The following is a 25,830-nucleotide window of genomic DNA, read 5'->3' on the forward strand; positions in this document are numbered from 1 at the left end:
CTGTTTTGAAAGAATACAGATATGAGGGGAGTACACTGAAAGTAGCTCAGGACAGGGTGGGGTCTTTTTTTTCTTTCTTTTTGGCCACACTGTGCCACATGCAGGATCTTAGTTACCCAACCAGGGGTAGAACCCGTGGTCCCTGCAGTGGAAACTCAAGAATCTTAACCACTGGACCACCAAGGAAGTCCCAGGGTGGGGTCTTATGGAAGAAGAGAAGTGAGTGGGATAAGAAACTCAAGAAATAGATGAAGCCAAATTGTACAAAACTTTCCTGTTCATTTAAGAGATTTTAATGAGATTGGGCTATGCTTTTTTTTTTAACATCTTTATTGGAGTATAATTGCTTTACAATGGTGTGTTAGTTTCTGCCTTATAACAGAGTGAATCAGATATACATGTGCACATATCCCCATATCTCCTCCCTCTTGCGTCTCCCTCCCACCCTCCCTATCCCACCCGTCTAGGTGGTCACAAAGCACTGGGCTGATCTCCTTGTACTATGTGGCTGCTTCCCACTAGCTATCTATTTTACATTTGGTAGTGTATATATGTCCATGCCACTCTCTCACTTCGTTCCAGCTTACCCTTCCCCCTCCCCGTGTCCTCAAGTCCATTCTCTACGTCTGCGTCTTTATCCCTGTCCTGCTCCTAGGTTCTTCAGAACCATTTTTTTTTTAGATTCCATATATATGTGTTAGCATACGGTATTTGTTTTTCTCTTTCTGACTTACTTCACTCTGTATGACAGACTCTAGGTCCATCACCTCACTACAAATAACTGAATTTTGCTTCTTTTTATGGCTGAGTAATATTCCATTGTATATATGTGCCACATCTTCTTTATCCATTCATCTGTCGATGGACACATAGGTTGCTTCCATGTCCTGGCGATTGTAAATAGCTGCAGTGAACATTGTGGTACATGACTCTTTTTGAATTATGGTTTTCTCAGGGTATATGCCCAGTAGTGGGATTGCTGGGTCGTATGGTAGTTCTAATTTTAGTTTTTTAAGGAACCTCCATACTGTTCTCCATAGTGGCTGCATCAATTTACATTCCCACCAACACTGCAAGAGGGTTCCCTTTTCTCCACACCCTCTCCAGCATTTATTGTTTGTAGATTTTTTGATGATGACTATTCTGACTGGTGTGAGGTGATACCTCATTGTAGTTTTGATTTGCATTTCTCTAATGATTAGTGATGTTGAGCATCCTTTCATGTGTTTGTTGGCAACCTGTATATCTTCTTTGGAGAAATGTCTATTTAGGTCTTCCACCCATTTTTGGATTGGGTTGTTTGGTTTTTTGATATTGAGCTGCATGAGCTGCTTGTATATTTTGGAGATTAATTCTTTGTTAGTTGCTTCTTTTACAAATATTTTCTCCTACTCTGAGGGTTATCCTGTCATCTTGTTTATGGTTTCCTTTGCTGTACAAAAGCTTTTAAGTTTCATTAGGTCCCATTTGTTTATTTTTGTTTTTATTTCCATTTCTCTAGGAGGTGGGTCAAAAAGGATCTTGCTGTGATTTATGTCATAGAGTGTTCTGCCTATGTTTTCCTCTAAGAGTTTGATAGTGTCTGCCCTTACACTTAGGTCTTTAATCCATTTTGAGTTTATTTTTGTATATGGTGTTAGGGAGTGTTCTAATTTCATTCTTTTACATGTAGCTGTCCGGTTTTCCCAGCACCACTTACTGAAGAGGCTGTCTTTTCTCCATTGTATAGTCTTGCCTCCTGTATCAAAAATAAGGTGACCATATGTGCATGGGTTTATCTCTGGGCTTACTGTTCTGTTCCATTGATCTAGATTTCTGTTTTTGTGCCAGTACCATACTGTCTTGATTACTGTAGCTTTGTAGTATAGCTTGAGGTCTGGGAGCCTGATTCCTCCAGCTCCGTTTTTCTTTCTCAAGATTGCTTTGGCTATTCGGGGTCTTTTGTGTTTCCATACAAATTGTGAAATTTTTTGTTCTAGTTCTGTGAAAAATGCCAATGGTAGTTTGATAGGGATTGCATTGAATCTGTAGATTGCTTTGAGTAGTATAGTCATTTTCACAATGTTGATTCTTCCAATCCAAGAGCATGGTATATCTCTCCATCTGTTTGTATCATCTTTAATTTCTTTCATCAGTGTCTTACAGTTTTCTGCGTACAGGTCTTTTGTCTCCTTACGTAGGTTTATTCCTAGGTATTTTATTCTTTTTGTTGCAGTGGTACATGGGAGTGTTTCCTTAATTTATCTTTCAGATTTTTCATCAGGAAAAATGATGCATAGGAATGCAAGAGATTTCTGTGCATTAATTTTGTATCCTGCTACTTTGCCAAATTCATTGATTAGCTCTAATAGTTTTCTGGTAGCGTCTTTAGGATTCTCTATGTATAGTATCATGTCATCTGCAAACAGTGACAGCTTTACTTCTTCTTTTCCAATTTGGATTCCTTTTATTTCTTTTTCTTCTCGGATTGCTGTGGCTAAAACTTCCAAAACTGTGTTGAATAATAGTGGTGAGAGTGGGCAACCTTGTCTTGTTCCTGATCTTAGAGGAAATGCTTTCAGTTTTTCACCATTGAGGACGATGTTGGCTGTGGGTTTGTCATATATGGCCTTTATTATGTTGAGGTAAGTTCCCTCTGTGCCTACTTTCTGGAGAGTTTTTTATCATAAATGGGTGTTGCATTTTGTCAAAAGCTTTTTCTGCATCTATTGAGATGATTTTATGGTTTTTCTCCTTCAGTTTGTTAATATGGTTTATCGCATTGACTGATATGCATATATTGAAGAATCCTTGCATTCCTGGGATAAACCCCACTTGATCATGGTGTTTGATCCTCTTAATGTGCTGTTGGATTCTGTTTGCTAGTATTTTGTTGAGGATTTTTGCATGTATGTTCATCAGTGATATTGGTCTGTAGTTTTCTTTCTTTGTGACATCTTTGGTTTTGGTATTGGGGTGATGGTGGCCTCGTAGAATGATTTTGGGAGTGTTCCTCCCTCTGCTATATTGTGGAAGAGTTTGAGAAGGATAGGTGTTAGCTCTTTTCTAAATGTTTGATATAATTCGCCTGTGAAGCCATCTGGTCCTGGGCTTTTGTTTGTTGGAAGATTCTTAATCACAGTCTCAATTTCAGTGCTTGTGATTGGTCTGTTTATATTTTCTATTCCTTCCTCCTTCAGTCTTGGAAGGTTGTTGTTTTCTAAGAATTTGTCCATTTCTTCCAGGTTGTTGGAATATAGTTGCTTGTAGTAATCTCTCATGATCCTTCATATTTCTGCAGTGTCAGTTGTTACTTCTCCTTTTTCATTTCTAATTCTGTTGATTTGAGTCTTCTCCCTTTTTTTTCTTGATGAGTCTGGCTGATGGTTTATCAATTTTATCTTCCCAAAGAACCAGCTTTATTTTTATTGATCTTTGCTATTATTTCCTTAATTGCTTTTTCATTTATTTCTGATCTGATCTTTATGATTTATTTCCTTCTGCTAACTTTGGAGTGTTTTTGTTCTTCTTTCTCTAATTGCTTTAGGTGTAAGGGTAGGTTGTTTATTTGAGATTTTTCTTGTTTCTTGAGGTAGGATTGTATTGCTGTAAACTTCCCTCTTAGAACTGCCTTTGCTGCATCCCATAGGTTTTGGGTCATTGTGTTTTCATTGTTATTTGTTTGTAGGTATTTTTTTATTTCCTCTTTGATTTCTTCAGTGATCTCTCGGTTATTTAGTAGTGTATTGTTTAGCCTCCATGTGTTTGTATTTTTTTTACAGATATTCTCCTGTAATTGATATCTAGTCTCATAGCGTTGTGGTCGGAAAAGATACTTGATACAATTTCAGTTTTCTTAAATTTACCAAGGCTTGATTTCTGACCCAAGATATGATCTATCCTGGAGAATGTTCCATGAGCACTTGAGAAGAAAATGTGTTCTGTAGTTTTTGGATGGAATGTCCTATAACTATCAGTTACATCCATATTGTTTAATGTGTCATGTAAAGCTTGTGTCTCCTTATTTATTTTCATTTTGGATGATCTGTCCTTTGGTGAAAGTGGGGTGTTAAAGTCCCCTACTATGATTGTGTTACTGTCGATTTCCCCTCTTATGGATGTTAGCATTTGCCTTATGTATTGAGGTGCTCCTATGTTGGGTGCATAAATATTTACAATTGTTATATCTTCTTGGATTGATCCCTTGATCATTATGTAGTGTCCTTCTTTGTGTCTTGTAATAGTCTTTATTTTAAAGTCTATTTTGTCTGATATGAGAATTGCTACTCTAGCTTTCTTTTGATTTCCATTTGCATGGAATATGTTTTTCCATCCCCTCCCTTTCAGTCTGTATATATCCCTAGGTCTGAAGTGGGTTTCTTGTAAACAGCATATATACGGGTCTTGTTTTTGTATCCATTCAGCCAGTCTGTGTCTTTTGGTTGGAGCATTTAATCCATTTACATTCAAGGTAGTTATCGATATGTATGTTCCTATTACCAGTTTCTTAATTGTTTTGGGTTTGTTATTGTAGGTCTTTTCCTTCTCTTGTGTTTCCTGCCTAGAGAAGTTCCTTTAGCATTTGTTGTAAAGCTGCTTTAGTGGTGCTGAATTCTCTTAGCTTTAGCTTGTCTGTAAAGGTTTTAGTTTTTCCGTCGAATCTGAATGAGATCCTTGCTGGGTAAAGTAATCTTGGTTGTAGGTTTTTCCCTTTCATCACTTTAAATATGTCCTGCCACTCTCTTCTGGCTTGCAGAGTTTCTGCTGAAAGATTAGCTGTTAACCTTATGGGGATTCCCTTGTATGTTTTTTGTTGTTTTTGCTTTGCTGCTTTTAATATTTTTTCTTTGTATTTAATTTTTGATAGTTTGATTAATATGTGTCTTGGCATGTTTCTCTTTGGATTTATCCTGTACGGGACTCTGCGCTTCCTGGACTTGATTGACTATTTCCTTTCCCATATTAGGGAAGTTTTGAAGTATAATCTCTTCAAATATTTTCTCAGTCCCTTTCTTTTTCTCTTCTTCTTCTGGGACCCCTATAATTCGAATGTTGGTGCGTTTAATGTTGTCCCAGAGGTCTCTGAGACTGTCGTCAGTTCTTTTCGTTCTTTCTTCTTTATTCTGCTCTGTGGTAGTTATTTCCACCATTTTATCTTCCAGGTCACTTATCCGTTCTTCTTCCTCAGTTCTTCTGCTTTTGATTCCTTCTAGAGAATTTTTAATTTAATGTATTTGTGTTGTTCATCATTGTTTGCTCTTTAGTTCTTCTAGGTCCTTGTTAAACATTTCTTGTATTTTCCCCATTCTCTTTCCAAGATTTTGGATCATCTTTACTATCATTACTCTGAATTCTTTTTCAGCTAGACTGCATATTTCCTCTTCATTTGTTTGGTCTGGTGGGTTTTTACCTTGCTCCTTCATCTGCTGTGTGTTTCTCTGTCTTCTCATTTTGCTTAACTTACTGTGTTTGGGATCTCCGTTTCGCAGGCTGCATCTTCGTAGTTCCCGTTTTTTTTTTGGTGTCTTCCCCCAGTGGCTAAGGTTGGTTCAGTGGGTTGTGTAGGCTTCCTGGTGGAGAGGACTGGTGCCTGTGTTCTGGTGGATGAAGCTGGATCTTATCTTTCTGGTGGGCATGACCACGTCCAGTGGTGTGTTTTGGGGTGTCTGTGACCTTATTATGATTTTAGGCAGCCCCTGTGCTAATGGGTGGGGTTGTGTTCCTGTCTTGCTAGTTGTTTGGCATGGGGTGTCCAGCACTGTAGCTTGCTGGTCGTTGAGTGGAGCTGTGTCTTAGCGTTGAGATGCAGATCTCTGGGAGAGCTTTCGCCATTTGATATTATGTGGAGCCGGGAGGCCTCTGGTGGACCAATGTCCTGAACTCAGCTCTCCCACCTCAGAGGCAGAGGCCTGACATCCACCGGAGCACCAAGACCCTGTTAGGCACACAGCTCAGAAGAAAAGGGAGAAAAAAAGAAAGAAAGAAAAAAATAAAGTAAATTAATGTTATTAAAATAAAAAATAAATTATTAAAAATTAAAAAATTAAAAAGTAGTTTAAAGAAAGAATAAAAAAAAAAAAGAAAGTAGAGAGCAACCAAACCAAAAAACAAATCCACCAATGATAACCAGCGCTAAAAAGTATACTTAGAAAAACAACAACAACAACAAAAAGGACAGACAGAACCCTAGGACAAATGGTAAAAGCAAAGCCATACAGACAAAATCACACAAAGAAGCATACACATACACACTCACAAAAAGAGAAAAAGTAAAAAAAAAAAAAAAAAAAAGAAGAGAGCAACCAAATGAATAAACAAATCTACCAATGATAATAAACTCTAAACACTTAGATAAACATAAAACCAAAAACAAATTAGATGTAGAAAGCAAACCCCAAGTCTACAGTTGCTCCCAAATTCTACCACCTCAATTTTGGGATGATTCATTGTCTATTCAGGTATTCCACAGATGCAGGGTACATCAAGTTGATTGCGGGGATTTAATCCGCTGCTCCTGAGGTTGCTGGGAGAAATTTCCCTTTCTCTTCTTTGTTCGCACAGCTCCCGGGGTTCAGCTTTGGATTTGGACCCGCCTCTGCGTTTAGGTCACCTGCGGGCGTCTGTTCTTCGCTCAGACAGGACGGGGTTAAAGGAGCCGCTGATTCGGGGGCTCTGGCTCACTCAGACTGGGGGGAGGGAAGGGTACGGATGCGGGGTGAGCCTGCTGCCCAGCAGCCAGCGTGATGTTGCACCAGCCTGAGGCGCGCCGTGCGTTCTCCTGGGGAAGTTGTCCCTGGTTCACGGGACCCTGGCAGTGGTGGCCTGCACAGGCTCCCAGGAGGGGAGGTGTGGATAGTGACCTGTGCTTGCACGCAGGCTTTTTGGTAGCTGTAGCAGCAGCCTTAACGTCTCATGCCCGTCTCTGGTGTCCGCGCTGATAGCCATGGCTCATGCCCATCTCTGGAGCTCGTCTAGGCGGTGCTCTGAATCCCCTCTCCTCGCGCACCCCGAAACAATGGTCTCTTGCCTCTTAGGCAGTTCCAGACTTTTTCCCGGACTCCCTCCCGGCTAGCTGTGGTGCACTAGCCCCCTTCAGGCTGTGTTCAAGCAGCCAACCCCAGTACTCTCCCTGGGGTCTGACCTCTGAAGAAGCTGGAGCCTCAGCTCCCAGCCCCCGCCCACCCCGGCGGGTGAGCAGACAAGCCTCTCAGGCTGGTGTGTGCTGGTCGGCACCAATCCCCTGTGCGGGAATCTCTCCGCTTTGCCCTCTGCACCCCTGTGGCTGTGCTCTCCTCCGTGGCTCCGAAGCTTCCCCCCTCCGCCACCCCCCGTCTCTGCCAGTGAAGGGGCTTCGTAGTGTGTAGAAACTTTTCCTCCTTCACAGTTCCCTCCCACTGGTGTAGGTCCCGTCCCTATTCTTTTGTCTCTGTTTTTTCTTTTTCTTTTTCCCTACCCAGGTACGTGGAGTTTCTTGCCTTTTGGGAAATCTGAGGTCTTCTGCCAGCGTTCAGTAGGTGTTCTATAGGAGTTGTTCCACATGTAGATGTATTTCTGATGTATTTGTGGGGAGGAAGGTGATGTCTATGTCTTACTCCTCCGCCATCTTGAAGGTCTCTCTCTGGACTGTGCATTTTTGATATCTTTCTTGCTGGCTTTGTGAGTTACTCTTTTTCTGCTTTAACACCATTTTCTTATAATACTCACAGGAATGTTTACTATTAAAATTAATGGAACTTAAGCTTCAGGGTTCTTCACTTTCATGGGTTCCTGTGAATTCAAGAAATTCTTGTGAATTAAGGTGTTCTAGGTGGATAAAGGAAGCCAGGTTGCAGTCAGTAGGCATTTCTGATAAATTACCAAAAGATTTCAGAAGAAGGAGGCTATCAAAATTATATCTAGCAAAACCTGGATCCATTTCTGAACATTCCTACCAACATCCCTTATTTCACACACAGATTTTTGGGAGGGGATCTTAGAAAAGGTGGCTGAGAATTGCTGTCTTAAGGCAAGATATCAGAGTCAGAAAACTCTAAAAGGGGCCTAAATTTGACAATATTGGTAAGTCATTAGACTACAATACAAACTGGGTAAAAATAGAATATTTAGGGTATAAGAAATGGGGAAATGTCTACCAAAATAAAACTATAGAAACTTTGAAATTATTGTTTTGATTCCTACAGTTCTATTTGTTGACAGTTTATGCGTATTTTAGTATTTTCAATTTAAGGCAGTTTTCATAGCACTGAGCATTGAGATTTTATTTTATAAATGAGGAAAATATTCTTAGCTGAAAACTTCCTAATAAACTTTTATTCTCGCTTTCAGGCGCCTGATCACAGATTCAAAAGTTAAATTAAAGTATCAGCATTTAATAACAAATAGCTTTGTAGAGGTAAGTGATCGCATAAGTTTTCCTTCTTTAAATAAAAGGAATTCTGTTTATTAATAGAAATATCAGTTTGTCTTATATAAGAAACACCTTTACAGTAACTTCAATTTTTGTCTTCATTTATGAAGCATACCAAAATACCTTTATTCTCAAAGGAATGTGATAAACCAATAAGTAGATGTCTTTTCATCGATCTTGAGCTTTGAGAATAAAATAATTTTATAGTCTTCCTTTATCCCTAGCAGAGAATTTTAGCTGATTATTAGTGATGTCATGTTTAATCATGTTGGGCACTCTAACCCTGCTATATCTCTGCTTGTTTTACCTTCCATTACCAGTAAACTTCGTTTAAAAAGAATTATGTAGTGATTTTTTGTTTGTTTTTATCAAATATGTCTTAACAGAAGTTGGCAAACTGTGGCCTGCCTGTTTTTGTAAATAAAGATTTATTTGAACATGCAGTTTTATTCTGTGACTGCTTTTGTGCTGCAGTGGTAGAGTTGAGCCGTTGCTAAAGAGGCCATATGGCCCACGGAGCCAAACATCTCTACTTTCTGGCTCTAAGTGAAAGAAGTTTGCCAGCCCCTGTACAAGAGCACCAGTGTAACTTGGTATTTCAGTTCTAGAATGTAATTTTAATTTTTATTAGAGATTAAACTGAAGGTCAGATCTTCTAGAAAATAGCATTTTTTAGGAATAGTATATTTTTTGAAATGGTCAATAAACTTGAGTTCTGATGGAGTGTTCCTTGAGCCATGTTTTGTCTCATAATAAAAATACTTCAAAAGTTATATTTCTTTTGATGAACTAAAATGGAATCTTTGCTGTGGTTTAGGCACTGGCTTTTGTTCTTAGAAGAGCTTTCTGTGGTCAAAGAGAGAAATTCCATGTGTATCCCTCAGCTTGTTTCATACTATTGTATAGCATGTAAACGCCTTCCCTAAGTAGAAGCGTATCTTGTTTTCTTGTATCTTTTAAAATTGCCCTGAAATAGAACCATAGACAAATTGATGCTTGTTAATGATCACATAATGGTGATCATTTATTTTAAAGTTCTCAGTGGGATTTTGAAGATAGAACAAGAGATAGGTTATATATTTTATAATACCAGGTCTTCAAGGGATCTATAATCTTAGAAGAACAGTACATCCAAAAGCATTGCTGTAGGAGACTAAGTATTGCTGGCAGGTTTTTATGTGTCAGTGACACCATCCCCAATTTGTGATAGTGAGGAAGTAGTATAAATAATTGCATGGTGTACTGGAAAATCTTGCATCATGATTTAATTTGCTGTCATTTTTTATGTTCCAACTTGTATTTCAGTGCAATCGACTGTTAAAGTGGTGTCCTGCCCCAGATTGCCACCATGTTGTTAAAGTCCAATATCCTGATGCTAAACCTGTTCGCTGCAAATGTGGGCGCCAGTTTTGGTAAGCAAGTGATTTCCTAAATTGGAGTAGTGCACATAGCTTTTCTATTTATTTTTATTAGTAAAATAGTAGAAAAAAAGCAACTATACCCCAATTTTTAAAAAAGAAAAAGAAAAAAAATAGTAGAAAATATTCTTTATCTGAGGTAGGTGGGTGATGTTGACTTTAAATAGTTTGTATTTCTTTTAAATAAAAATTAGATTAAAAAGTCACATCTTAAGATAGTTTTTCCTCTTTCTTTGTTTCTCTAACTTCTGGATTTATTTTCTTATGGGAAAAAAAATGCAGCGGTAATCACATTCTCTGTGTGCTCCACTGGAACGTATATGGCAGCAAATTTAAAGATCTGGGACAAAAACTCAGTTCTTCTCATTTCTTTTTTTTTTCAAGTTTATCCGTTTTATATTTATTATTACATTATTTATTGTAAATTTAAAAAGTTCTTCTCATTTCTGATTGACTGCTTATTTAGTCAAATTATGTTTGGTTCCCTTATGGCTCTTGATCTGTTTTCAGGTTCTCTCTTAGGAAATAAAATACACAGTTAGGTGTTTTGTTTTGTTTTTAATTTCCTTTATTCTGACAAGTTTAATCTTACTCCTAAAAATATGCAGATAAATTTGGAAAGATAAAACTTAGTTGATAGATGTGCTTTCTTTAACTAAGAGTTGTTCTATGGGGCCCCTGGCCACAGCTTTCTTGGTAACCTGGATTCCTGGGAGTGCTGTAGCATACTCTTTAGCCTTTGAATTTTAGGTTCAATTTAGCAGGGAATTTCCAATATCACGTATTAGAGAGTTAAGATGATCTTCCATTCCCTTATGGATCTTTTAGGAATGAGAAGCCAGTCAAGCCAGGGGGCTCTGTAACTAACAAATAAACATTTTATTGGCATTCCGTATCATTCTTCTTTTTCTCCAAACATCTATAGAATTAGACTTATATATCATTAATACTAAATATTTCCAAAAAGAGTAGGTAAACTCATAGAGATTAAATTTATGTGAAATACATTGCTATTTTGGTAAAGATTAAATATTCATTATTGTTTCAGAGTTTACCCTGTAGACAGAGGGTAGAGTCTGATTCCTTACCTACTTTCAAATATACTTTTAGTATGAAATATTTCAAATACAGACTTAAGTATAGAGAATAACAACGAGTACTTACATAGTTAAAACCCAGCTTAATCAGAATCAGTATTTTGTTTGTTTTTGTCAATAAATAAAACATGACAGATACATTTGAAGCTTCTTGATGTTCCCTTCTCCATTCCATTCCCCATGTTCATCTCCAGAAGTAACCGTTATCCTGACTTCATTTAAACTGATGTAGCACTTTATTCTTCTAATTTGCAAGGGATTTTTGGCATTCCCAAATTACTTGATTAGCTGATTAATCAGCCATACCATGGTTACTTTTTCACAAGCATTTGTGTTTATTCTTAATTTATACTTTTTAAACAAATGTATGTACCATGTGCCTAGAAAACAGAAAGGGATTAGCAATTAATATAGTCTTAGAGAATATGTAGACATAGTCTTTTGCTTTATACCTTGTTTGGTACAATTTATCTCTACTGGCTGAGGTTCATTTGTTTGGATCATGCAGAGATGTGACTTGTTTGCTTCCCACATATTGCTTACTGTGCATTAGTACTAAAGTATAGAATTACCCTACAAAGTCATTCTTTAACTCTTCATTTGGAGTGTTAAATAAAATATTTAATATATGCCTATGAAGCATTGGTTGAAATTTAAGTTCAAATTATTGAACATGATTTCATTTTGGTTTCAGTTAGATAATGGTCACAACAAGGAATTATACATATTAAAAACTATCAGAAAAATACAAATCTAACTAAACTGATTTTATTGTCTTAACAGTTTGGTAGCTATTTAAATAGTCATCTATTATGAAATTGTCATCATAGCATGTCTTCATGCTTACAAGTCATTCCTCATTTCACACACACACACCCAAATATGTGTTGGTCCCAATACTAAATGCTAAATAATTTACTGTAGAATAAAATAGACATGGTTCCTGTCCTTGTATTTTGCAGTCACTAGAAACTGGTGAAAGTATTGAGGAACTGTAAAGCATGAAGTTGTTTGTTTGTTTACTTTACTTACAGTAGGTAGGACTTAATTCTTTTAACTCTTGTGTCACTTAACAGCTTTAACTGTGGAGAAAATTGGCATGACCCTGTTAAATGTAAGGTGAGTTTGCCTGGCATTTTCATTTTTAAATAAGGTAGTAGAGTACTTGTAAGACTTGATGACTGAAAGCCACAGCCCACAAGTTTGTTATTTATTCATTAGTAAATGGAAGATAGTATTTTACCCTTTTTATTTCAGGTGATCTTTGCAAGTATTCAGGGAACATTCCTTAGGAATAAAATCATCTCCTGATTATTATCAAGATAATGGAAAAAAAAAAGATATTGAGGGTTAAGGCACCTCCCTTGGAAGGCTTTGTAATTAGCTGAGGGGAATGACACACCTTGCAGCTGAGCCTCTCCTTGAGCTCTAGGTTCCCCACTTAGCTTCAGCCAGAGAAAGTCCTCCTTTGGTTGATTTTTGTGTACCTGGACTGGATATGAGAATCACAGGATTTCTTGGTTTAAAAGGTAGTAAACCCAGTGATAATCTTACCCTTTGGTTTTTACATTTAAGCTTGACTGTATTTAAGTGTTGATGTAATTTGCTATCCTTGAGTCTTCTGTTGTACTGAAAAGGGTTCCTGTTTTCAAACAGTGGTTGAAGAAGTGGATTAAAAAGTGTGATGATGACAGTGAAACCTCTAATTGGATTGCAGCCAACACAAAGGTTGGTATTTTCCTTCAGTAAACTCTTGGTATTGAAACTGATAAGGATAGGTGTATCAGCATTAGCAAAAGTAGTAAGTTTACCTAATAAAGGGCCTAGTTTTACCTTTTTCTTGATTAAGGTTTACTTTTTATTTTCAGAATTATTGCCTATTAATAATTTGCCTTTGTTTTACTGTTTGAGTTTATTTTATTGATTACTATAGTGCAATATGCACGGTACTCTGCTGTAGAAGTTTTCTTCTATCAGAAAAGCAGTAGTTGATAATTTTTCTACCCTGGGGTTTGATAATATCTTTTCATACTGTTCTTGGCTGCCTTTTAGTATACAAATGTATTATAGAGTTTTTTCCACCTAGCTTTTTTTTTTAACTAGGCTATATTTCTGCCTTTTAAAATCCCCAGGGTTTAACTTCTAAGGAGTCATTCTTTAGGGCAGTGTTCAGTCAGAATAACCGAGTAACTTATTATTATGTAACTGAATTGGGCTTAACAAGTTTAACATTTTTAACATGTTAAACTTCCAAAATATGATTTAGTAAGAGACTTGAATCCTGAGAAATAGAAGCTTTGGGGTAATATGAGTATCCTTGGTTTTTTGGTTTTTATTTTTTGAATAACATTGGTCATGATACTAGTTTCAAAATTCAGTATCTTTATGCCATGAACCACTTCTTTAACCCTAGATGAATGTCTTACAAATGCAGATAATCTTGAGCACCCTTCTTTTCTATCACTAAGTAATAAGTAAGCATTTGAATCTGAACTGTGTACCCAGCTAATTTCTAAGTAGAAAATTGTGTAAACATTCAATCTTACATCCTATTCGCATAGGAAGTGACTTGGGTGATGGATAATAAGGTTATTCATGGGCTATTCATTTTTATTATTGTCTTTCACATATGAAGATGATGTTTTAAAGAATATTGAGTTGTCTGACCAGAGTTAGTTACAGCTTTGCACTCTTCCGTCACTCAGTCTCAGGATAGTGATAAGAATGAGTGCTTAAATGATGGAGGGCAGCACATGATTTTATACCATTAGTACCCTGCTCTACCCAAAAAGATTAAAATATATGTATACATTTCTATCTCCCAGAAAGCATTAGCAGTAAAACAGTGAGTCCTGTCGCATGAAACAAATGCCCACATCTTTGAAGAATGTAGTTTTGAAGTTGATATTTCTGTGCTGTCTAAAACGATCATGATAAACATACCTTATGGCACTCAAAAAAACCTAACTATAATGTCAGGAAGTGGTTGCTTTTGTTATTTTTTAAAACTTTCCTGGTAGCCAAGCATTCTTTTTCAAAAACTGAAGATTTCCCCACCAGAAATGTTCATTAAAATCCCAGAATCTGCTTTCAAACCAGTATTTAGAATAGGGCAGTTATATTTTCCCTAAGTAGTTTGATTAAACTGGAGCCCTCTTTCTGTATCTAGAAAAATCCCCAAATACTCTGAATCCCCAAGATGTTTAAAATAGGGAGTATAGGCTTGAATATGTTTTGAGTTTGTTTAGAAGGTAGATTATTAAGCAAGAATGGCAATTTGTAATAACAGATTTATCTACTTGGCAGTTTTGAGATGAAACTGAGGAGTTTTTCTTCTGAGACATTTCAGAAGCTTATTTTTGTTATTAGCTTTTTTAAAGGATTTGCAGATTGTTGGTATATTAAGAAATTAATACTAATTAGTTAATTATAGCTAAGAAATATAGAATGAAACAGATATATTAGGCCTGGAATTTGCTTCTTTGGGAAAATGTAGTATTTTTTTTTATGTGAGTGACTTCAAAAATTTGATTGAAAATGTATAATTAAATATTGCTGTATTGACCTATTGAATTACTATAGTTTATGGGCAGCCAAGAACAGTATGAAAAGATATTATCAAACCCCAGTCTGTTCACAATAGCTGAATTGCAAGTAATATAATGGGTGATCCTCTCCCCCCGTTATGGGAGTAACAGATGTCAGATACAAAAATGTACAACAAAATCCAAGCTTTACATCTTATGGTTTTCTTATTAAAAATAATGAGTAAGTTTAATTTTCTAGATTTTTCAAGAGAAAAAAAAAAACATGCCTGCAGGGTAATAACTTTGGCTCATTAGCAACCGAGAAAATGATACGGTCTTGGAAAAAAGAAAAGTGATCTCTGTAGCACAATTGTAAATGGACCACAAGAAAGTTGGGAAATTCAGTAGCCACAAAAAGAATTTACCCATCTTGCTTGCCTGATTCCTGAGGCCAAATTGCTTGGGTTTGTATCCTGACTCTACCATTTGCTACCTGTGTGACCTTGGACTAATTTCTTTAAAATTTTCTTAGTTTATTCATCTGACAAATGGAAATAAGAGTAGGGCCACTATAAAGATTATGAGTTAATGCATATAAAACACTGAGAACAGTGTATGGGATACAGGAAGTACTCAATGATTATTTCTAGATGACACTAGAAGAATATATTTACATGAAAAAAATGTTTAACCTCCCATAAAACTATTATTACTATGTGTTTGGTTAAAAGTACTTAAAATGTTTTTGTCTCCCAGCCCCACTAAAACAAATCCTTAAGTTGTTATACATCTTAATAGCCAGTAATAATAACAACTCGTTTTCAGTGGTATTTATTGTTTGACACTGAGTGCTTTACATGTATTAATCACAATAACTGTGGTATTTAAAAATAAACCAAATCTAAAACTGGCTTCTCCTCAGTGTAGCATTGACACCAACTTTATAGTTTCTCTTCATAGGAATGTCCCAAATGCCATGTCACAATTGAGAAGGATGGCGGTTGTAATCACATGGTCTGTCGTAACCAGAACTGTAAAGCAGAGTTTTGCTGGGTGTGTCTTGGCCCTTGGGAACCACATGGATCTGCCTGGTAGGTTGGGGAAATGAAGGGAAGAACATGTTCACATAAGTATGTGATGTATCTGCCACATATTATGAATAAGGTTTCTACCTCATGGAAATCACCATCTAACTTGGGAGCTAGATAAATGAATACAGTGTGTGATCATTGTTAAAAGTATATGCAAGATATCCAGAGAGAGGGATTAATTAGGCTTATCTCACAGATCATGTAACAGTTGAGTTGAACTTCAAGGAGGACTAAGGGTTCATTTGTTTAAAAAGTGGTAGGAATAACATTCAGGGCAAAAAGAGCCGCATGAACAATGGTAGAATGATGTGAAAGTACATGACTTATCCAGAAAAGAGTTGCATTGTCTAATATGTCTTTCTAGATAATAGTTGAAAACTCAGAGACTTGGCAAAACCCCTTCCACAGTTGTGTTTTAGTTACCCTGTACCGCCATTAGACAAAAAATTTGTTCCAACTTTAAAAATTGGAAAAATTGCCCAATGCAATCCAGATTTTTAGCCTCTCTTTGAAACATAGGAACAGGCCTGCATTTCTGTTTGGCAGAAATCACCTGGAATTGATTAGTAGCCCTTTAGATGGAGCCTTTACTTTGCAGTTTGTTTCCCCAAGACCGAAGCTTATTGGCATTTTCATATATCATGATGGCACTAGTCACATTTGGTAGCAATACATACCTTTGTTCCAAGTACATTTCTTATCAATTTGGGAAAAATGCAAGTTAGATTGAGGATGCCTTGATGCATTTTTTTCAAAATGAGAAAAATGGGAGCTAGCACATCTCCTGGTAAAAGTGGAAATATTTCTGGGTGTTATAGTATGCAAATTGCCTGTTTCACTCATTTGTGTTACTTGCCTGTCTCCTTTTGGTGTTGAGTGTGTGGCTGCTCAAATTGTGGGGAATAGGAAAAGAGAAAGTAGGCTGGGACCTAAAGTAGTTTGGACATTATCAGAAGGATTTTAACTGGGAGTGACAAGATTAGATCTGTAGTTCAGATGAGAAGGTTCTGTATTACGTGCTTTACATACGTTATCTGGACATTGTGACTTCTTTGTAGAGCGTGGGTGGGAGGGGAGGAAATTGCAAGTTCAAGACAAGGTGAGGAGAGGATTTGAACTTAAGACAGTGGCAAGTCTTTCCTTTTAGATTCATTAATTAGAGGAATAGTAAGAGGGATTATTTGTCTGACATTAATTCTGAACCAGGTAAAAACTAATTGCTTAGATAGAAGGAAAGAAAGTGATTTTACCACTGTTAGAGCCAAGGAAAGGTATTTGGGGTATAGGTACTCTAGGTTTTAGGAAGTCAAACCTGGAGGATTAGAGTGTTCCTGGAAACTAAATTCACTCGAATGTATTTAAACAAGCCTAGTGAAGGGGAGAGGGAATAGGAAAGAAGAGATATTAAAGAGACTTTGTGTGTGTGTAAGGAAATCTCTGATCACAACTCAAATTTTCAATGAGCTGTATTGAAAAATGGAAAGGGTACAAAACAAATGATGGATACAGAAGAATGAAGAATGGCCTGGACCAGGGGTGTCAGAAATGTTGCCTGTGTCTTTAACATTGCAGATAAATCATGCTGTGCTTTCTTGTTTAAATCTGAAAATGCCTCAGAAATCTTCAAAAAAGCATTCCAAGTAGCACTATCAGTCATCTGAGTTAGAAGTATAGATGGGCCCTGCTTTCTTTCTTGGCCTTAAAATTCTTTTGGCAGATTAAAGCCCAGAATGAGTTGAGGCTTAAAAGTTATCGAAAAATATCAAAAGGAAAGTATAAAAGGATGTGTCAGATAGAAAGAAGAGGTGTTAATAGTTGACCAGTAGAGGGCAAGAAGAGGCAGTCTTTGGGCTAACTTGAGTAGAGTAATTATTGGTAAAAGAGGATTATAACCCAGCCTGGGGGAAGATTAGTAAGTCTCCTGACTCAGGTGATTTGTAGTCTGGGTTACTTTAAAAACTTCAAGATGAGATCAGTAAGCCATTGTTGGTTATTTCTGAGTACTTACGGAAAATGGAAAGGTACCAGAGATTGGGAGCAGACAGAACGTAATCCCAAATATCCAAAATTTCTGATTCCACAAGCTGCATATGAACCATATAACTTAGTTTTTCTCTTATGTGAAATTCCAGAATCAAATGGTATTATTAGGTTGATGGATATAGGAATGTTTGGTAGATTTCAGCAAGGTATTTCACTGTGGACTGAGAGGTTTGTGGCCTAGGCTGTGAATACAGACAGGGAGGTTTGGGATTAACTGAATGACCATTTCTTGGAGTACAGATAATAGGTTTGTGTCTTCTAGTGAAATGCTTTAAAGGTTTGCTGAAAGGCTTTGTCCTTATCTTTTTTATTCACATCAACTATATACTGCTTTTCTGGTCAGTTGTACTGATGATTTTCTTGAACTAGTATAAGAATCTTGTATTCATTTTGGGGTAACATCAAAGAGGGATATTGAATATATAAACCATTATAATCCTGAAGGACTTGGCAAGCTGGAATAATGAATCCAGTTTAACAAGATTTACATTAAATTCAAAATTCTTCTAAGAAGATTACTGTTAAAAGACTCTGAAGACATGAACTCACTAGTTAAGAGCATGGGCCTCAGTTGGCAGATGGGCATAAGTTTAATTTCCATCTCTGAAGCTCTGTTTTTTGACCTTAAATATGTTGCTTATCTTCTCTTCATCTGCTCAATGAGGATAATATTTCATAAGGTGCTTGAGGGGATTAAATGTGATAGTACAGTTGAAGTCCTTAGTAAGTGGATGGTATGTAGTTAACACTCAGTAAACGTCAGCTGCTCCTGTAATGTAGGTTCCCATAAAAGAAAACAGAGGAACAAGGGAAGTGCCAGTTTTATACATCTCCACTCTGAGCTGACCTCTCTAGGAAGATTCAGTGATTCTTGTAAACTGTAATAGCATATAAAGCACATAGCAGTCAGCTATTGGTTTTCTTTGGTGTATACAAGTGAAGATAAGAAGGTGAGTAATTCTGGAAAAACTGGGAATATTTGGCTAAATAACAGACAACCTAGGAGATGAGGTGATCTCTTTCTTCAAAAATTGAATTAGAAGTTCAAACTACTGTTGGTAAGTGGAAGTTCTAGAAGAGCAGTGTTTTCTGATGATAATCGGTAAGCTGATTTGAATGGACTGCCTCAGGAGGTGGAGAACTAACTGCCTATTACTAGTAGAGAACTGACACACTATTATGGAAAGGATTCAAACACTAGGGGTGTTTGTTTTTTTGCACCTCAGTTTATCTGTGTAAAAGAGAGTATTGGTTCTAGGTAATCTCTAAATCCAGGCTAAAATTCTGTGATTTGTTCCCTTTTCATTGATTTATGGCTTTATGGAATCCTCTTCACTTACTTTAAGGTACAACTGTAACCGCTATAATGAGGATGATGCAAAGGCAGCAAGAGATGCACAGGAGGTAAGTACATTTATTTTCAAACAGTTGAACAGGAGTATGCATTTTATGTTGATTAGGGAATGATTTAGCTGGAGTGTTCAGTTCTGAAAGATTTGTTGAAATGACATTCCAGTAAATACTGGGTATCTGTGTACCTCTAGAGAGGGGATCTTATGCAAAATGGATATCAGGAGTACTCCTATTTATAAGTTTGTTTGCATTTTTAAAAATTAATCTAGCACACTTTCAGGTGTCAGTATCAAGATTTTCCCTTCCCAGCAAGGAGACTAAAGAATAGTATTTGTTAAATGGCACTGCTGCAATTTATATGCAGTGTTACTTCTTTTAATTAATTAATTATCTCATTGTTCATCAGGAAGCTCTAATGATTTTAGGGGAGCTGATTTGGAATGAACTGTCTCAGGAGGTAGAGATTTCCCTCTTCCTGGATAGGGAAATAACCCACTATTATAGTAGACGGGGTTCAAACCCTAGGTGTGGGTTAGATTCCGTAACACTTTTATTTCCTTTCAGCCTGATAATTCTGTCATAATTGTAGAATCCTGGAATTTAATCATTCCTTACATTCATCCATTCTGTGTTGAAATTCCCCAGTTGTCCCCCAAAAGTCTTTTTAAATGGCTTGCCTTGCCAGGATGCAATCCAAAACAAAACCTGTTTGTTATTGTTTCACTTTTTAAATGCTTCTTTAAAATTTATTATAATTTAAATTACCATAAATACAAAAGAATATATTTATATAACCTAGGCAGTCATATTACAGACTTTCACAATATTTGTGATCCTTTTAAAGGAGGAAAAAAAACCTCCACAAATTCCAATGTTGATTTAAATTATATTTATTATAATACGACTTAACTATGTTTAAACATAAAACCAGCTGTAAACTCTTAAGCAACTATACAACCAAACCAAGAAGACCACAAAACCAGTGGAACTCAAGTTAAAACTAATTTGACATATAAGTTATTTGCTGAAATTAAATTACTGTTGATAGACTGTTGTCAGACCAGGTTTTTTAAATTTAGGGTTACCCATACTACTAAATGCCATGTGATAATTTGTTCTCCCACCAGTTTTCTATATCTCACCTATTGCACATTCACCCCTACAGTGCATCAAAATTTGATTTGATCAGAATTTATCATTAATATATTCTTTTATCACTTATTATTCTCAACTCTGGTGCAGTTAAAGTAATCTTGCTTGATGCCAATTTTAGCCATTTCACAAATGTAAGACCTGAAAATGTTGATTCTCATAAGTTCATTCATATGGCCCGGAGTGTTTGTGTTTTCTTTAGGTTATTATCAGATTTTTAATATTTAAACATTCCATGGTCTGTTTAAACCAGATCATTTGGCACCCCTACTCCAGTTTGTCTAGCATCCTTAGACTACAGTTTGAGAAACATCACCCCAAGTAATCTTTATATACAAAACTGTACAATGACAGTCATGCTTTTCCTACCTCCCATTTGGAATCGATTCTACTGTTACATTTTTATTTAGCTCAGTTTGTCATTGCATCTCCTTCTGTTTTGGGTTTGTTTGTTTGTTTTTAAATCTTAGCCCTCATGGCTTTCTGCTTCTGTTTTAAGCAGTCACAATTGTCTTAAATTCTGCTGAAGAGACCATAAATTTTCCTAAAATTTTCTTCTAATTTTGATAATATTTTTTTTGAGTCCATAGAGAACTGTTCTTTTTCTCTTATGCTGCGTTACATTTTTCCTAATAACCATGGTAGGCTTTTAGTTTTTACTTATCCTGAATGAAGAGTAGTCTAGTTAGATCTAGCCAGAATATGGTATTTGCTGACAACAACAAGTATATGGGTTATCCTTGGCCTTACCTGGTCTGCATTTGGGTGCTGGTAGGAATCCCTTTCTGAGGTCCACAGGGAGGGTGGATTATTGGGCATAGCTTCTAAGCCCTGCTAATGTGTAGATTGTAGATGCTAGAATGCATTATTTTTCTAGCTCATTTCTTTTGGACTAAACTAGAATCTTCTGATCCTGTGGGTGTACAGGGAAAAATTTCATATGAGTGCCTGTATTTGTTTGTTTATTTAAGTGGGAGCCATACCTCCCAGAATGGAGCACACCATTGCACATATCTAGCATATTCTTTCCTCACTTCCCCTACTTCCATACTCAGGCCTAGTGTTTTCTGGGAGTTGTAGTTCTTAAAAAGTACTAGAAAGTTGGCACACAATACAGAAAGAACATAGATGGTACTTTGAGTGCCTTGGAAGGATGTTACCTGTGTTGTAGAAAGTTGTTGACTTAATATACTATGCCACAGTTATGACAGGGGTGGACATTTGAATTTTCTTTTCTTTCTTTTTTTAATTTTTATTTTTATTTATTTTTTTGGCTGCACCGTGCAGCTTGCAGGATCTTAGTTTCCTAACCAGGGATCGAACCCAGGCCCCTGGCAATAAGAGTCCTTATCACTGGACCACCAGAGAATTCCCTGAATTTTCTTATCTACTAGACTTTCTTTCTTTTCATATTAGGTGCTAGAGATAACAAGATTACTTTTTTTTTTTTTTTGGCCAGCTGGGCCTCAAGGCTTTTGGGATCTTAGTTCCCCGACCAGGGAATTCCCTGAATTTTCTTATCTACTAGACCTGTGAGTTGCCAGATAGTAAATATTTTCAACTTTGCAGACTATATAGTCTCTGTTACAATTACTCAATTCTGTCCCTGCTCTTGAAATGCTGACTCAGCCATAGACTTAAAAGAGTGGGCATGGCAGTGTTCCAAGTTAACTTTGTTTACAAAAAATAGGCAGCAGCTGGATTTCACTCACAGGCCAGAGTTTGCCTACCCCTGTTCTAAGCAGTCAGGTTGTTGTTTTGTTTGTTTTTCCAAAGTGTTTTTAGGATACTGATTGCATTTCTCAATCCAGATTCTGACATTTGATTAAAAATGGGTCTTATTTGCAGTGTTGGTATGGGTTTTCTTTCATGTTGAATTTTAAAGGTATTTAAAGGTATTTTAGACCTGATATTTTTTATATATATATATATATATTTTTTTTGTAATACTTCATGTACTTTAAAAGACTCTTCATAAAACTGTAGTACCATAATTATTTTTGTATATATATTTATTATATATTATTTTATAATTATATACTTAAAACAGTACTTTGTTAATATCATCAACTATCCAGTGTTCAAATGTCCCCATTTATCTCATAAACTTTCTTTTATAGTTGGTTTAAATCAGGATCCATACAGGTGCACAAGTTGGATGTGATCCTCTAATCTATAGGTCCCTTCATTTTTTTGTTTTTTTGGGGGGTTTTTTTTTCTTCCCTTGCCATTTGTTTGTTGAGGAAACTAAGTCATTTTTCTTGTAGAATTTAACACATTCTGGATTTGCTGATTGCAACTCCCTGGTTTTATTTAATAGGTTCTTCTATCCCTGAATTTCCTGAAACTGGTGGTTAATTCTAGATAATTGAATTCAGACTCGATTTGGGGAGGGGTGTGGAAAGAACACAGAACACTTAACCGGTGGTACTGTATAGTTTCTGTTGCATTATATTAGGTGTTATATGACGTCTGGTTGCCTCTCTTTTGTTTTCTACTTTAAAATATTGATGTACCTTATTACATACCGCAGAACAGAGCTATCCAGTAGAACATTCTGTAATGATGGAAATATTCTTTATTACCACTATCTAATGTGGTAGGCACTGACTGCGATATATGGCTGTTGAACACTGAGGAACTGATTGTTTTACTTTAATAGCCACCTGTGACTAGTGGCTGCTGTATTGGAAAGTACAGCTATAGGACAGTCAAAAAATATTAAATAACAAAGGTAGCAGTAGATGTCTCTTTGTTCCCGATTTTAGCCTAAATTCCTATACCGTTTCATCAGTAAATATGATATCAGCTTTTGTGTATATATAATACATTTGTTATAATTATGTGACCTTAATTTTTCTTAATGGGACAGCGATCTAGGGCAGCCCTTCAGAGGTACCTGTTCTACTGTAATCGCTATATGAACCACATGCAGAGTCTACGCTTTGAGCACAAACTATATGCTCAGGTGAAGCAGAAAATGGAAGAGATGCAACAGCACAACATGTCCTGGATTGAGGTGCAGTTCCTGAAGAAAGCAGTTGATGTCCTCTGCCAGTGTCGTGCCACACTCATGTACACTTATGTCTTCGCTTTCTACCTCAAAAAGAATAACCAGTCCATTATCTTTGAGGTAGGAATAGTTACTGAGTGGGGAAAAAACCCACCTGTGTGTCATAGGACTACTTGCCTTTCATAGATAAGATATATAGAGTTTTAAAGCTTACTCTCTGCCCAAAAATGTGGATTAAAAGTTTAGTGTTAAGGGCTTCCCTGGTGGCGCAGTGGATAGGAATCTGCCTGCCAGTGCAGGGGACACGGGTTTGATCCCTGGTCTGGGAGGATCCCACATGCCGCGGAGCAACTGGGCCCGTGCGCCACAACTACTGAGCCTGCACTCTAGAGCTCGCGAGCCACAACTACTGAGCCTGTGTGCCACAACTGCTGAAGCCCGCGCGCCTAGAGCCCGTGCTCCGCAACCAGAGAGGCCACTGCAATGAGGAGCCCGCGCACCGTGGCGAGGAGTGGCCCCCGCTCGCCGCAACTGGAGAAAGCCCGCGCGCAGCAACGAAGACCCAACGCAGCCAAAGATAAATAAAATGAATAAAAATTTAAAAAATTAAAAAAGAAAAGTTTCGTGTTTATTAGGAAGATACAAGAAATTTAGATTTCTTGCTGTAAACTACGTTCAAATTGATGTGGTTTAGCCAGCTAGCGATTTAGTGTGCAGGCTCTGGAATTAGCCCTGAATTTGAATCTTGACTTCATCACTTTTTAGCTCTGTTGACTTGAAGCAAATTACTTAACCTCGTCTATATCTCTATTTTAGCATGGGGATAAGTTTTCTATAAATGTTAAGAGGTTTAAGTGAGACAATCCATGTATAATGCTTATGTAACACCTGGCACGTCATAAGTTCTTTCAAAAGTCTTTATTCAGGCAAAACTAATACATGGTATTAGAAGTTAATACGGTGCTTGCCTTTTGTGGAGAAGTAATGACTAAAAGGGGGCCTTTTAGCAGTAGAGGTTTTTCAAGTAGAGATGCTCATTTAAAATTGATGCATGCAACATTGATGTTGATAGATGGCTGGGTAATAACAGTGACTAGCAGATGGGAATTTATATCGGTAAATATATAGAACTAGCCATAGTAGTAAAGGATAACAAAATTTTAATCTTCCATACAGTGTTCTCTTACAAGAAGTAGATATCTAGCTAGATATAAAGAATAATGGGTTTCTAATTTTTCCTCAAGCTTTAGCCAATAGCAGTTTTCAGAACTGGAAGATTCCAAAAACTTTTTCTTATGTCCTTTCAGATTGTCATTAATATTCTTCCAGAGGTAATGGATAAATCTTTAGTTCTTTTAATATTTAAAAAATTGTCCTGGAAAAGAAAAAACAAGTTGTTAGGGGTGAAAGTGATGAAGGGCTTTACAGGTGCAGTTAAACCACCTGTGAAAATTACAAAATTGGTGCTGAGCCACAGTCTATCAAGGAAGCAGCTAAGATGGTTTATCTTTTAGCTTTCTTTTGAAGGCAAAATTTACTATATATTCTTCTTCCTCTTACAGAATAACCAAGCAGATCTAGAGAATGCCACAGAGGTGCTCTCGGGCTACCTTGAACGAGATATTTCCCAAGACTCTCTGCAGGATATAAAGCAGAAAGTACAAGATAAGTACAGGTAAGGTTTTCTCCAGTAGTTGTTGAACAAAAATGTCTGCCACCGGTGGTCTGGTATGCCTTAGTGGTGAAGTTAGATGATGGTGAAACTTGGGTTTAGCATATTCAGTAACTGAGCTGCTGCCATGTTTCTCACAGATTGCTTCTGTCCTTTGGGCAACAGATTCCAGATAGTGCTAGTCAGGCATAGGGAGGAAATCAGCCGTTTATCCCACTGGCTGATTCTGCTTCTTCCATGAAGTTGTATCTATGTAGTTGCTGCCCTGACAGGAAGAAGGAGCCCCAAAAGGGCAAGTGGCTATTAGGATGAGGGGTGAGATTAGGATGCTGGCCCTAGCCTAGGGATCCTGTGGATCATGGCTGTTGACAAGTGAGCTACCCAAACTTTTTAAAGAGTTTTTCTAAGATTTGTTTTTTCTAAGGAGAGATTTACTTTGTCCTAGAGATAGATGATACTTTAAGATATGTTACCACTTAAGTGAAAGGTGCAGAATGTTTGCTTTCTCAACATGGAGCTCTTTCTCCCACAGTTGTTTTCTGGCAAATACTAATATCTTTTTAATAGTAGTAGAAACCTTTGGGAATTTGGAAGACTTGGAGATTTAGTCCTAAGTAATATTTTCACTTCCCTTAGCCAGCTATAGCTGCCACTAGTACTTTAAGATTTTACAGGTGTGAATAAATAACCCCTGAAACTACTTCTTCCTAAAACTGTTTACTTACCTGTAGAATGACAAGATTGAGTCAGATGATTTCTAAGGCCTTTATTTTATTGCTCTAGAATTAATTTCCCAAAACTGGGAACTTCAAAAAATACCTTTTTAAAATGAGAAATAGTCATGTCTTTACATCTAGACCTGAAAATGTGCCTCTTAAAAACAAAAACAGGTGCTTGGGGGAATTCCCTGGTGGTCCAGTAGTTAGGACTCCCAGCTCTCACTGCTGAGGGCCTGGGTTCAATCCCTGGTCGGAGAACTAAATCCCACAAGACATGCGGAACAGCCAAAAACAAACAAACAACAACAACAGAAAACAGGTGCTTGGTTCTAAGTCTGGATAAACTGTAGGGAACCTTA

General features: G+C 37.0%; 1 protein-coding gene across 3 annotated transcripts in view; it reads left to right on the plus strand.

Moving 5' to 3' along the window:
- The window catches only part of ARIH1 (ariadne RBR E3 ubiquitin protein ligase 1), a 117,060-nt gene that overhangs the window by 87,792 nt on the left and 3,438 nt on the right, over positions 1–25,830 (plus strand). Inside the window, exons 6-13 of one of the 3 annotated variants that reach the window (XM_082443936.1) lie at positions 8,305–8,371; positions 9,692–9,798; positions 11,978–12,020; positions 12,558–12,629; positions 15,389–15,519; positions 18,909–18,966; positions 22,940–23,200; positions 24,643–24,755. In XM_082443936.1, the coding sequence (XP_082300062.1) occupies positions 8,305–8,371; positions 9,692–9,798; positions 11,978–12,020; positions 12,558–12,629; positions 15,389–15,519; positions 18,909–18,966; positions 22,940–23,200; positions 24,643–24,755 (852 nt within the window). The remainder of the gene's footprint in view (positions 1–8,304; positions 8,372–9,691; positions 9,799–11,977; positions 12,021–12,557; positions 12,630–15,388; positions 15,520–18,908; positions 18,967–22,939; positions 23,201–24,642; positions 24,756–25,830) is intronic. The other 2 variants (XM_082443938.1, XM_082443937.1) reach the window with 2 other exon arrangements.

The sequence above is a fragment of the Balaenoptera physalus genome (assembly GCF_965194825.1).
Source record: "Balaenoptera physalus genome assembly, chromosome: 2".
Lineage (NCBI taxonomy): Eukaryota > Metazoa > Chordata > Mammalia > Artiodactyla > Balaenopteridae > Balaenoptera > Balaenoptera physalus.